This window comes from Notothenia rossii, assembly GCF_949606895.1.
Source record: "Notothenia rossii genome assembly, chromosome: 8".
Classification (NCBI taxonomy): domain Eukaryota; kingdom Metazoa; phylum Chordata; class Actinopteri; order Perciformes; family Nototheniidae; genus Notothenia; species Notothenia rossii.
This window is the reverse complement of record NC_136906.1, coordinates 63,479,559-63,492,106: the sequence shown is the minus strand read 5'-3', so window position 1 is coordinate 63,492,106 and position 12,548 is coordinate 63,479,559. Positions and strand designations below refer to the sequence as shown.

The window sequence follows — 12,548 nt, the reverse complement described above, 5'->3', positions numbered from 1 at the left end:
GTATCTATACAACCATCGCGTTTATGACTGAATTGTTTGTAGAGCACAAAATTATCAACCAGGAATTGTTAACAAGAGCACAAAGTTCAAAACTCAAAGTCAACCCACTATTGTATTGGATAATCCTGTGGGAAAACTCTATTGGATAAATCAATGTATAATGCATGTGTTTACAATACTTATGAAAAGATTCCACAGCCATGTTATCAGCTCTTTAGGCTGTACTTAGGGACAACAGAGTTTGAGCTGTTGTCAGCAAAATATTAGACCATATTCTCTGCCATTTTATAATCCAAAAAGATCCATAATGTAGAGGAAATAGTTGTTGGATCAAGGGAAATGACCATTGGTTGCAGCTTTAGTTGAGATATTTTAGTCTGGACCAAAGTGTTAGACCAATCTACAGACTTAGTGCCATGATATTAGAAAACTTAAGAGATTAAGGAAAAACCAAACCTGGCATGCTATTACTTTTGTTAAAAAAGTAGTTGTATCCTAGTCTAATCTTATCCCTACAATAGTTTATCTAGAATCTACTAATTGGCTTGGTTTGCAGCATACAGGCTAAGGGGTTTAGTCTGTCATTGAAAGAGGCCAAGGCTTAATGAGTGTAATGGATACTGAAAATGTGCCTTTTGTTATCTCAGAACAGAATTCGAAATGTGGAAAAGATGAGTCTAAAAGAGAGAGGCAGAGCGGGGTGATGAAGAAAGAGACACCAAGGGTTAGTGTCGAATAAAAAGTCAAAAACATGCGAGAAGAGCACTCTTAAAGACAAGAGACAGTGTCACCTGCCCAAAGTAAGTCAGGACAACCGCATGTGTTTTTATCCTGTCACCATGACAACAGTGCCAGACAAATAAGGTGAAAAGAGGGTTTTAAGTAAAGAGGCAGAGAAGAGATTGGTGCTGCAGCCATAAAAGTGGAGGGAGGAAGAAAGATGAAGTGTGAGAGCGAGGACAAAGGCTTTGACAAATTGTGTGAAAAACATATCCTTGTGCCTGTTGGCCTTGTTGCTACGGAATCTGTGTGTGTGTGTGTGTGTGTGTGTGTGTGTGTGTGTGTGTGTGTGTGTGTGTGTGTGTGTGTGTGTGTGTGTGTGTGTGTGTGTGTGTGTGTGTGTGTGTGTGTGTGTGTGTGTGTGTGTGTGTGTGTGTGTGTGTGTGTGTGTGTGTGTGTGTGTGTGTGTGTGTGTGTGTGTGTGTGTGTGTGTGTGTGTGTGTGGCAGGTACAGAGGGCAGCTTTACAGCCGTCATAAAGTCCTTCATTTCGTCAAGCTAAGATTGAGCATGCAGATAGACAGACACACACCCCTTTTAAACGATACAGACATAAACCTGTGATAAAGCAGAGGGAATGCTGGTTATGTAAGGTCAAATTATATTTTTCTCAGCATTCATAACAACAGCATGATATAATTAGGAGAGACATGAAAAAATGTCATTATTTTGCCAACTAAAAATGTGTTTTGTAAAGCGCTGCCTCATCTGAAACACATTCAGATGTTTTGTTTGTGTTTGCATTTATTCCACCTTTGGGAAAAAAGTTATAGCACCTTATAGTTCACAAAGTTTACGAACATATTTTTCAATATAAAGTGTAATGAATTATTCTCACTTATCTGCTGATCTTGCCTCGCACCGAGCCCTAAAAATGTGCACACTTGCAGCCTATATATACACGTGCAGAGTCTTGCCGCTTTTGGCAGTAATTGTTAGTAACACTAACAATATTTCTTCTGAAAAGTGTGCATTTATTTTGGTCCTCGTGAAGCCCAGGGGTCCAAACCTAATCTTAAAAAACCCACTGCTGTCTAATTATAAGAAGTGTCCCCCTTGTAACAGACAAAGAGGTTGTTGTGGTTATACATCTCCCTGAGTGTATGAATATCCACGAGACAGCAAAATATCTTTATTTTTTATGCTTTTTTGATGTTTCTGTGTTGCAGATTTGAACCCGCTCCAAGCCAAGCGCTCAAGTATGTGTCCTTTCTCGTAGCATGTGTCTAAGTCGAAGCATGTAATTGCTCGGATCATCAAACAATCAAATGATGTGATCACTTCCAGCAACCATGATTATATGTATTGCAAAGATATGAATTGAAATGATCAGCGTATGTAATCACAGGAAAATGATTTACCAAACCAAATCCTATCCCATGGTCTCAACAGCATTTTATATTTCAGCATTCATGTTTTTCACTTCTAATCATTTCAACTCCCTCATTTTAAATTCAGTTAATGAACCAATCAAAATCAGTCTTTTCAATTTGTTTAAGGCAGGACGGTAAGTGATGAAGGCCTGATTATCTCTGCTGCCTGCGTTTAGCCTCTTTGAACCAAGGAGTCTCTAAGGGGACACATGTAAGGCTCTTCTTACAGAGATCTATACATTGATCGATACAGTATCGCATTATCCCTACTCTAATAAGACATGATATCCAAAAGCTTCTGACAACAGCCCTAAACATTTTTAATGCAACAGCGTTACACATTTTTTATTACAGACATTTCTTTGCTTATGCAACCACTATATATGTGTAAATAGAGTATACATCTTAAGCCATTACTACCTTTATATGCTTTATTCACCATGTACACATATGGCTGTGCTTTCATCCTTATGGTAGTTTCCATTCGTTCGTTTGGACAAATCAACCTCACTAGAAAATCTTTGTTACATGTCAAAATGTTAAAACCACAGTTCATTCTGTGGAACTGTTTGAAAAAATCAATCCTGCATTCAGTACAGTGCGTTTGTTTTTCACTGTAGTTAACATACTGGATCACAATAGCTCTCACATAAATAGGACAATGAGACTCAACACCACACCCTTTTTCCTGCAGTGGATCTTCAAATTACCAGCCACTCGCTAGCAGTTAAAGAAACATCAAAATCGACTTCCCTACATGAAAGAAAATCATCTCTGTGTGATCACCAGACGATTAGAACTGTCGGTTACATCTACCGGGAGGCAATCATAAATATTAAGCTGCTCATTTCTATTACAGGACTGTCTCAGAAAATTAGAATATTGTGATAAAGTTCTTTATTTTCTGTAATGCAATTAAAAAAACAAAAATGTCATACATTCTGGATTCATTACAAATCAACTGAAATATTGCAAGCCTTTTATTATTTTAATATTGCTGATTATGGCATACAGCTTAAGAAAACTCAAAAATCCTATCTCAAAAAATTAGAATAGTTCCTCAGACCAAGTAAAAAAAAAAGATTTATAACAGCAAAACACAATCAAACATTTGAAAATGTCCATTAATGCACTCAGTACTTGGTTGGGAATCCTTTTGCACGGATTACTGCATCAATGCGGCGTGGCATGGAGGCAATCAGCCTGTGGCATTGCTGAGGTGTTATGGATGCCCAGGATGCTTCAATAGCGGCCTTTAGCTCATTAGCATTGTTGGGTCTGGTGTCTTTCAGCTTCTTCTTCTTCACAATACCCCACATATTCTCTATGGGGTTCAGGTCAGGGGAATTTGCAGGCCAATCGAGGACAGTAATGCCATGGTCAGTACACCAGTTACTGGTGGTTTTGGCACTGTGGGCAGGTGCCAGATCATGCTGGAAAATGAATTCCTCATCTCCATAGAGCTTTTCAGCAGACGGAAGCATGTAGTGCTCTAAAATCTCTTGGTACACAGCTGCATTTACTCTGGGCTTGATGAAACACAGTGGACCAACACCAGCAGCTGACATGGCTCCCCAAACCATCGCTGACTGTGGGAACTTCACACTGGATTTCAAGCAACTTGGATTTTGCTCCTCTCCAGCCTTTCTCCAGACTCTGGCGCCTTGACTTCCAAATGAAATACAAAACTTGCTTTCGTCTGAAAAGAGGACTTTGGACCACTGTGCAACTGTCCAGTGCTTCTTTTCCTTAGCCCAAGTCAGACGCCTCTTCCGTTGTCTTGAGTTCAGAAGTGGCTTGACCATGGGAATACGGCTATTGTAGCCCATTTCCCGGACACGTCTGTGAACAGTGACTTTTGATACCTGGACTCCAGCTTCAGTCCACTGTCTTTGAAGCTCCCCCAAATTCTGGAAGCGACTCTTCTTCACAATGCTGTTAAGGCTGCGGTCATCTCTCTTGGTTGTGCAGCGTTTCCTGCCACATTTCCCCCTTCCAACAGATTTTTTGTGGATGTGCTTTGAAACTGCACTCTGTGAACAGCTTGCTCTTTGAGAAATTTCTTTTTGTGTCTTACCCTCCTGATGGAGGGTGTCAATGACGGTCCTCTGGACAGCAGTCAGATCAGCAGTCTTCCCCATACTTGTGATTTAGTTTACTGAACCAAGCTGAGTGTTTTTCAAGGCTCAGGAAACCCTTGCAGGTGTTTCGAGTTAATTAGACGATTCAAGTGATTCGTTGAACACCCTACTAGTATACTTTTTCATGATATTCTAATATTTAGAGATAGGATATTTGAGTTTTCTTAAGCTGTATGCCATAATCAGCAATATTAAAATAATAAAAGGCTTGCAATATTTCAGTTGATTTGTAATGAATCCAGAATGTATGACATTTTTGTTTTTTTAATTGCATTACAGAAAATAAAGAACTTTATCACAATATTCTAATTTTCTGAGACAGTCCTGTATATGCCGACCTTAATGGGAGAGGTGTGCGGCTGTGCGTGCAAAACCATGAAGATGCATGCAATCTATTTCTGGATACCTTATCTTGATAACGAAAAGCACATGTCAATTCAGGTGTACTTGCACGCACACATCTGGAGGCAGTCAAGCTGGCATTGTGATCAAATCTCAGCCAAATAGATATAATCTGCAAAGTGACAACATTCCTGAGACAACAAATCTGCCCACAATATCGAAAGGTAACCTCTTCTTTATGCTAGCTAAAGCATGGATGGATGTTGTTACGTCCCCAGCTCGGTTAGGGTAAAAGGGAAGCAACACAAAACCAGATGTTTTTGGTAAGAGGTTGATTTTAATATAAAACTCAAATAAAAATGATATAAACAAAGGTATAGGCTCTTTAACAAGGAGCTATATATTTATAATATAAGTAAACAGAAAAGGAGGCTACAGATTAGCACAGTCACAGAACAATAAGGGCACTACGGTGAAAATAGTAAGGCGTCTAGCACAAATCCAACGCCGTCACAAATCTCAGAGCATAGACATAGACATAAACAACGGAGAGTAGAGTAGCGTGGCGTCCTGGCACAAATCCAGCGCCCCGAATGACAGCATCGTCGCAGCTTAAGTAGCGTCATCCCGCGTCATCCAGACCTCTTCCGGTGGGAGGAGCTAAACAATGTCACGCCGACACGGTAACCATAGTGCCTAAAGGCAGTCTTATACACACACACACACATATATACACACACAGAATGCTCACAGGCCGGTTAATGCAGAAGGCAAGGCGACAGCCGTCACAGATGTATAAAGAGAACTGGATGTAGAGGCGGAGGCGGGGCCTCAATCATTCCTACGAGGGTTGCTCAAAATATACAAGTTATAGATTCAGAAATGACCCTTACCCGATCTCCCACTCTCGGCTCAGTCTAATAAATTGAGAGGTAAAATAACTCTGGATTCGGCTTCCAGCCCAATACTCAACTTTGAGACCCTAATGTATAAAAAAGGGCTCTAAAAGTATTCATATTTATTAAGCTAAGATAAATATATATAACTGCTGACGTCTATTTCCCAATGTAAGTCAATGGGAAAATGTATTTTTGGGCCCAAATGATGTCACGGACTAGAACGTTAGTGTAGTACCACTGTTTGGCATAAATTTGCAGTCGCTAGCAAGTCTTCCCTCGCGAAAAGAGGATTTATAGGTTCCGTTTGATTAATTATGGAGACACCATGTTTGTTTAGCAAATTCACAACCCTCTGAAATAATGTTGACATCCAATTCCAGAATAAATATAACAAAGATTCTCATTAATACTAGGTGTATCTAAAGGAGGCAGCTCATTGGATGTCATTATTCATATAATGTATCCAGATATATGTTAACACCAGGTAACCAATCATTTAGAATATCTCTGAACTAATGTATTGGTGCCTGAAGCCCGGGTTTTAGTTGACTCAAATTGGATATAAAAATGGCAGGCAAATGTAATGGCAAAGCCAGATTCAAAATAAAATCATTCTGCTTCCGTTCCTGAGGACAACAGTCCCTCATCGAACAGTGTCAGTAATATGCCCCTGGAGAAGTACTCTGGGATATGGTGACCATATCTGGAGGAAGAAAGAGTACATGTCCCAGCTTCAGTGACCAATCCTGTTTCTTGTTAACGCTGTTAGCAGTATCACCAAAAGAAGAACAATGCTGCTGATGCAACAACTGAAGTGTTTTACAGTTTCTTGAATAGTACAGTACATTCTGTATAAAGCCTAGAATAAAAACACTGAATGAGGGTTGTGCTGTGCTACCGGCATGTCTCGGTACATATTATACTCAACAGAAACAAGAACAAATCTCTGTTTTGTACAGAGCCATGCAAGAAATCAGACTGTTATGAAATCAACATAAGTTTTGATGAAAACATCTGGAATCACAATGTAATTGCAATAACAGTCAAAAATAATTACAGATTAGCTAGAAGGAACTATACATTCCCCAACATGTATACTGAGATTAGGGGTGTAACGGTATACGTATTCATACCCAAAATATTCGGTATGGGCCCTTCGGTTCGGTACATGTGAGCCCAAATATCCTCATGTTGCCATGTTAGCAAAGCGCTACCTGGCTGTATCTGCTACCTCTGTCCCTAGCGAGAGGGTGTCCTCCACAGCAGGAGACATTGTTAGTGCCAGCAGATCTGCCCTTTCTGCAAGCAATGTAGACAAGTTCATTTTTCTGAAAATGTCAAGGTGCTTATGTGAATAGTACAGTACAGTTCATTTTCGAAATGCTGTACCTTAATGTTTATTTTATATTTTGTATTTATTTGAGAGAACATTCACCGTTTAATAATAATTAAAAAACCCAAAAAATATTTTATGTTTTGTGATCATTTTTTCTGCTGTACCGAAAACATACCCAACCGTGATCTAAAAACCGAGGTAAGTACCGAACCGAAATGTTTGTGAACCGTTACACCCCTAATAGAGATGATATCACCAAGGCTAAGCTGCACTTTATTTATGCGTTGAGCCAAAAGATTGATGATACAGTAGCTTGTGTTTTAAAGCACCTTAGGACTAGTGTTGTTAAACTCTACACTGGGTCGGTAAGAAAACGACTAGAGAATGGAAAAAAAATACTTTATGGAAATGATTCTGACCTCTACAAACCCTTATCCTCCTCATTCGCTATCTCACTGAACATTATAGTACCGCACTGCTTTGAAATGTAAACAAGCCCGTGGGATTTTTTGGTATGAAAGGTAATCTTTAGGATTTTGCTCGGTAATCAAAATGTTGAGAAGGTCATATTTTTTTTTTTCAACCTTGCGTCGTGGTAGACAGTATGGCTGAGTGATTCTTCATTATTATTCTGACTGGCTCAGTGCAGGCTGTCCATCTTGCCTTAACTGTCTTCCTACATGAATTATTGACTTTCTGCTCATCTTTTTTCCTATGTTTTTTTCCTACTGGCTGAGATGGAGTCCTCATCTATCTCACTGTCTTTTTTCTGCTATTGTGTCTGTGGCGAAAACAAAAGCAACTGTGTGTTAAATAGCTTTCAATAACTCCATGAGGTTCATTACATTTAAAACGCATGAATACAAGAGCTGGGAGATTGTTGATTACCTCAACTGTTATTATCAACTCTACCTATGACATCTTGTGTCAGATTCAATCCATTGTTGCTGGGATCAGTGAGAATAAACTCATGTATCATTGTCAGATGAATAGCTTTCTACTGTTTGTTTAAAACATACTGCAATAAGAATGAAACCAGCCCTGGTATCAAATGAAATAACACTTAACACCACAGGAGGCTCACAGTTACATTCAACTCTGTGGAGTTTTATTACTTTATTACTAACCCTTTTTAACATCTCATTCCTGTCACATTTACAGCAGCGAAGCTAACCTCCAGCTATTGGCATAAACGCAGCAGGAAATCTACTTCAAATTCTACGTTAATATTATTTTTTGTATGGATTACTGTGCTATTGAGGAGGTACTCAAAATCCCTTTTTCAGCAAGTAGCACATGAGGCTCAAGGCTGGTTTGAACGTGCTTTGACTTCAATATTTGCAGTGTCTTCTAACACGGTAGTACTACAAAAATGTATTTTTGGTTCAACTTCTTAATTCAATATGGCTCTTAACCCTAAAAACGTATTAAAGGTCCCCTATTATACTGTTTTTCGTCAATATATTATTAGGTATCAGTTTTATACAAAACATGTCTCTGAAGTGTTTGGCTCCAAATACCAAACAGATCATGCATTGTAGCATCCCACAATCCCCTCTGTTTCATCCCTGTTTCAAAAGTGCTGATTCTCTGTCTGTTACTTTAGATGAAAATAAGGAGTCCCTCCCCACGCCCCTCTGAGAGATATTTGGCTAAAAAGAACACAATGGTGCTCTAGGAGGAGATTCAGATGATAAGGTGGGGGGGGGGGGAGTTACCTTGGTTTGTTATTGGCTAATGGTTACACAAGCCAAAATATCGTTATGACATCATAAAGTGGCCAAAATCTGATCAGCTCATTTTCAGACAGGTTTTTATATGAATGGATCAGGACAAATAGAGAGAATCTTTTTTCCTGAAACTTTCAGAATCTCTTAACACAGAGGGGACACATGTTTATGTGTAACTGACATGAAAAAGTGGATTTTGTATAATGGGTGACCTTTAAGGCAAATAGAGCTTCGTTCAGAACTTAGATAGACATATTTATCAACCATATCCCAGAGTACTTCTCCAGGGGCATATTACTTAATTTACTTGTACTGTTTTGGTGCACAATCAAGAGGAGAAGTGTACGATACCTGTTCAGATCCAAACAGCAGACAGAGAATGATAAAATAGGTGAACATTTAGCAGCTGAAGAGCCTGATATATCCCCCTGAGTTGGAGGAGACCAAAAACAGAGGTAAAATAGAGTAAAATGTGGACTTATATTTATCAGGTAGTAGGGTTTGGAATCAACAGAGGCCCCACAATACTTTCACAATGCTGTAGTCACAATCAGATCTGTTATGCTTTATATTGATAATCGGCGTCTGTGTATTGATACAATAATTCCATGCAAAACATTGAGGTACAATTGTATTTCTAATGATTTACCCAAACCCTATCAGTTGGCAAGAAACACGACTCGATTTTATTAAATGCTTTTGTGAATGTTGTGTTAATATTGTTATTCTGTGCTTGTTTATCTCAGGTGGGCGTCGCCGGTCTGAGCCAGACGAGGCAGAGCTACTGAGGGTGAGCCGGCGGTTGGTCGAGGATGCTGTCAATCGCGCCTTGCTACAGTACAAACAAGAAACACTTCAAAATGGGGGAGGGCCGAATGCCACGGCACCGCAGCCCCCTGGAAACACTGACGAAACAAAGACGGACACTACAGCTAACTCCACCGCTGACTACAGGAAGTGACATCATTGGACCTCAGTGAGGTACAGAGACTGAGTAACTGCCCAGACAACATCAGCCAGGCCCGGGCTCAACAGGAGAAGAGTCAGTGAGCCCTAGGCACATAGCCTGAACACGCCAACTAGCTGACAAGCTAACCCAGCTAGCCCACCACAACGGCTAGCCAGGCATGCTAGCTACCCGCCCAACTGACCTGTCTGGTTAAATAGATAATGTAGCTTGTGTTCAGTGCTAAGTGACCGTCCAAACAGGCGTTATTAACTCACTACATCAAACAGCAGGGGCCTCGACCACGATCCTCACTACGCTTTGGGTCTGCGTTTGAACGTCAGACTTAGAAAAGCACTCCTGTAGAGACTCACATGCACATGTAAGGTTCACATTGAACCTGCCACTCACAAAACTGCCCATTCCGAATAGTCATGTTTCGTAAACACCTACACTTAAAATGGAACTCAATATCCATAATTTTCCGATGAAAAAATATATATTTCTCCTCCATTTAGCTTTTTATGCTGTCTTCATTGTCAAAAGGTTACTTGTTCATCTTTGTGGCTCGAGGGGAAATGTCAAAAAAAGAGCAGGTTTGACTTCGCTGTGACAGGATTCTTCAAACTTTGAGATGTTGGACCAAGTTTTTGTTGTATTTTGCAGCGATTCTCGGTTAAAAGCACTTTCAACTGCTGAAAAATGTAAACTTCCAGCATTTACTTTATACTCGACATGTCTGTCTGTGCATGCCACACTGCATTGTTGTCTTCTAAGTTGTTTAGAGAAATGTATCTGGCCCCCGGCTACGCTTTAAGTATTATATATTATTGTTATAGAGTGTTTCCTGCCAGGGTAGCACTGAGACAATCATCAACTAAAGATCAGTCATAAGCTCTGAATTCAGATTTCCTAACAGAAACAAAGTGATACACTCTTGTTAAAACCCCACCGCTGTGGGAGCAGGCAGACTGCTATACCTTCCTCACATTCATTTATCTTCACTAATACAACTTACTTTACAGCAGGCTGATGGAGATGCGTATAGTAGACGAAGAAGAGAAAATAACACTCCAACAAGAAACTACAAGAAAGCATTTATCCTTCATTAATGACCTGCTTCTTTAATGAAAAGAATGCGACAAGCTAACACACGCTACCTGCCTGACCATATACATGACATTATCTTTTTGTTCACACACAATGTTGATTTCTTTGTGATAAATCAATTATTTAATCATTTCTAAAAGTGTCTGAAGCCTGGCTGTTGAAGGCTCAGGCTTTATTGGACATTTGCATTCTAATCCGAGGAGCTTTTACTCGACAGAACACATTTACAGCAGATTAAGATGGTGATGCTGATGTCGGGGAGTTTAACTCAGACAATCTGCTGTCAGCTGAAAACCCTCCGGCTCTTCTTTTCACTTTCTTCCATCCTTTTATTTTTGCTTCAACTTGAAAATGAAATTGGCCTTTTCCACTCACTCCATATGACCCCATAGCTCATGAAATCCATTGAGAAATTTTAAGGAGGGATTTTCAGATTTTTCTTTAAACTGGGTTTCCCTGTGATACTGTTAGAAAAACGATTTGTTAACTCTCTTACATTAAATATGTTGTTTTATGCTTTCTAACTATAATTTATAATGCTATGCTGTCACCGTTAGAGAAATATTACTATGTGAAAAGATGTATGATTTTGAAATGAGAAATGGAGCGTTCAGTTTGCATTCAAAGATGGAAAAAGCACAAAATTATGTTTTTAATTGTCTTTTTGTTTCGCTTTTTAATGAACAGTTAAATATATATACATGCTGTTCAATCAAATCACTAATGTTTAAAGAGGGCCTCAAGTCCCATTGTTCTGCAAGTTCTTAAGGTGACGACCCATAGCTAGCATTTTAAGGTAACGGTCGCTCTTTTTGTTGTGAGATTTGCCAAAGTCGATGTTAGACTGTGGCTAAAGAGTTGGATTATTGAGTTAATTGGAAGAAATCGTCCACCATGAAGTGCAATTCCTGTCATTTCCACTCTCAGAAAAATCGATATCCGAGACACAGGGAGTTTGCCAGCTCAGATGTTCAGCCACAAGAGGTTTATTTCCCTGGGGTGCAAACAGGTGGAGCTGTAAAATGTGCTCTCATCTATTCGTCATCCTGCTGTGGGGTCATTGAAACCTCAATTCTAAAGGTGGATTTTAAACGTTTTTGTTTTTATCTTGTTTCTGTCACCGGATCCTTAATCTCCTTAAAATCCCCTTTAACACACAAGTAATCCTGTGTGTGTGTGTGTGTGTGTGTGTGTGTGTGTGTGTGTGTGTGTGTGTGTGTGTGTGTGTGTGTGTGTGTGTGTGTGTGTGTGTGTGTGTGTGTGTGTGTGTGTGTGTGTGTGTGTGTGTGTGTGTGTGTGTGTGTGTGTGTGTGTGTGTGTGTGTGTGTGTGTGTGTTCACTGATCAGTGGTTCCCTAGAGAAATGTCTCTATCAATCATGGCGGCTCAGCTGTGTGCGTGTGAACGTCTCCTCTGTTTATCCTCTCATTTGTCCGTGTGTACGTCTGATGGTGTGAGCGTGCTGGTTGAACTGTGTCGTACATCTTGTCCTGCCATATTTGAACAATAAAACAGGATATGAGATTCAAAACCAATATCCCTCTCTCTGTCTCCTTATTTCAGTCTGTGTAGTTCTTGTGTATGTGTGTAGTGAAGCCAAGGCAGAGATGATTTAGGGTTACATTGCCCCAATAGGTCTTAGGTTTGGAAGAATTGTCATGATGTATTTTTATGGAAGCGTTGTTTTTTTGGAATATAGCAGTGGATATATGAACCAGGCAGTATTACAGAAAAACAAATGATTCTCAAAAGATGTAGCTTATGTAATGAGTAAATGTAGAATTATTTATATGTCAGGGTCAGTTATCGTGTGTGTGTGTGTGTGTGTGTGTGGGGGGGGGGTACTGTCCTAATACTCTGTCTTCTGTACTGTACTGTACTTTGAAGTTTTTT

At 39.7% G+C, this 12,548-nt stretch overlaps 1 protein-coding gene across 3 annotated transcripts in view; it reads left to right on the top strand.

Annotated features, from left to right (window-relative positions):
• akap7 (A-kinase anchoring protein 7) overlaps positions 1-12,190 on the top strand; it is a 51,337-nt gene extending 39,147 nt beyond the window's left edge. For all 3 annotated transcript variants that reach the window (XM_079643468.1, XM_079643469.1, XM_079643467.1), the window contains one exon: positions 9,347-12,190. In XM_079643468.1, coding sequence (XP_079499594.1) covers positions 9,347-9,561 — 215 coding nt within the window. In that variant the 3' untranslated portion in view covers positions 9,562-12,190. The remainder of the gene's footprint in view (positions 1-9,346) is intronic.
• The last annotated feature ends 358 nt before the right edge of the window (positions 12,191-12,548 follow it).